Genomic DNA, 1,023 nt, shown 5'->3' on the forward strand with positions numbered 1-1,023 from the left:
GAAGCGCTGGCACTTGAGAACACTCTCCTCCTGCTGGGAAAGCCTCTCGCGCCCCCGCAAACAGACCCCCTCTCGTGTCCGGAGACAAACAGCTGTCCACACAAAGGCCACAGGTTCCACCGAGTCAGAGCGAGCGGGGGCGTCCCTGGGCCACGTGACCAGTTAGAAGGAAAATCTACCACCTACCAGTTAAAAGTTCTGAAATAACATCTTGGGCTTTTTCCTCGTAAGGGATTTTGAGAAAAGAGACGTGACTTGTAAGCAGCGTGGACGGGGACACAGCCACTCTGGGGGGGCTGCTGCCCGTATCCTGAGGGCCATACGCGGTTCTCACGGTGGCTGAGGCCCGTGGGCACTGTCGAGGTGGCTCTGCCCCACAGCCGCTGTTCCCACCCCCAGGCAGACCCCGTGACCATCCGGGACGCCTGTGGCAGGGCCCTGCAGGATGCCGTGCACGTCTGGAGCAACATCCCGGCGGTGAGGAGGTACGCCCTGTTCCCACTGGGCGGATAAAGCGGGGACCCGGGGGGGGAGTCCAGCCATGCCCGGTGGCCTCCCGGCCCAGGTCAGGCAGTCCTCCCAAATTCTGGCACGCTCAGGTTGGGAATGCCTGCTTCACTCCGGGGACCTTCTCCCAGCTGTCACACAGATACTCACGAGGTCCTCACCTTGGGGCTTTGCAGGCTGAGAAGGCCCCAGCCCTGGCCACAAGCCCTGGGCCTGCTGGCCACACCCGCACCCCCGGCACACGGCCACAGGCCATGCACACTCACACACACTCGCTCACATGCCCACGGGGCACTGTGGCTGCACGGACCGCTCACCCCGACCGCCAGGCTGCGGGCCTTCGCGCGCGCCCTTCTGAGGCCCTGGCCATTCTCCGCCCCCGCCCACCGGTCCCCAACTCCCGCCACCTCAGGCCCCTTTCTGCTCCCGCCACCTCTCTGGCCCTCTGTCTCAGTGTGCCCTGTCCCCGCTGCCCTCGGGGGTGGCTGGCTGCTCCCCTGCTCCCACGCCCAGCAC

At 65.7% G+C, this 1,023-nt stretch overlaps 1 protein-coding gene across 1 annotated transcript in view; it reads left to right on the forward strand.

Annotated features, from left to right (window-relative positions):
- ICOSLG (inducible T cell costimulator ligand) overlaps positions 1-1,023 on the forward strand; it is a 17,063-nt gene that overhangs the window by 1,406 nt on the left and 14,634 nt on the right. The window contains exon 2 of the mRNA XM_023521135.1: positions 400-485. Coding sequence (XP_023376903.1) covers positions 400-485 — 86 coding nt within the window. The remainder of the gene's footprint in view (positions 1-399; positions 486-1,023) is intronic.

The sequence above is a fragment of the Pteropus vampyrus genome, unplaced genomic scaffold (assembly GCF_000151845.1).
Source record: "Pteropus vampyrus isolate Shadow unplaced genomic scaffold, Pvam_2.0 Scaffold296, whole genome shotgun sequence".
NCBI classification, from domain to species: Eukaryota; Metazoa; Chordata; class Mammalia; order Chiroptera; family Pteropodidae; genus Pteropus; species Pteropus vampyrus.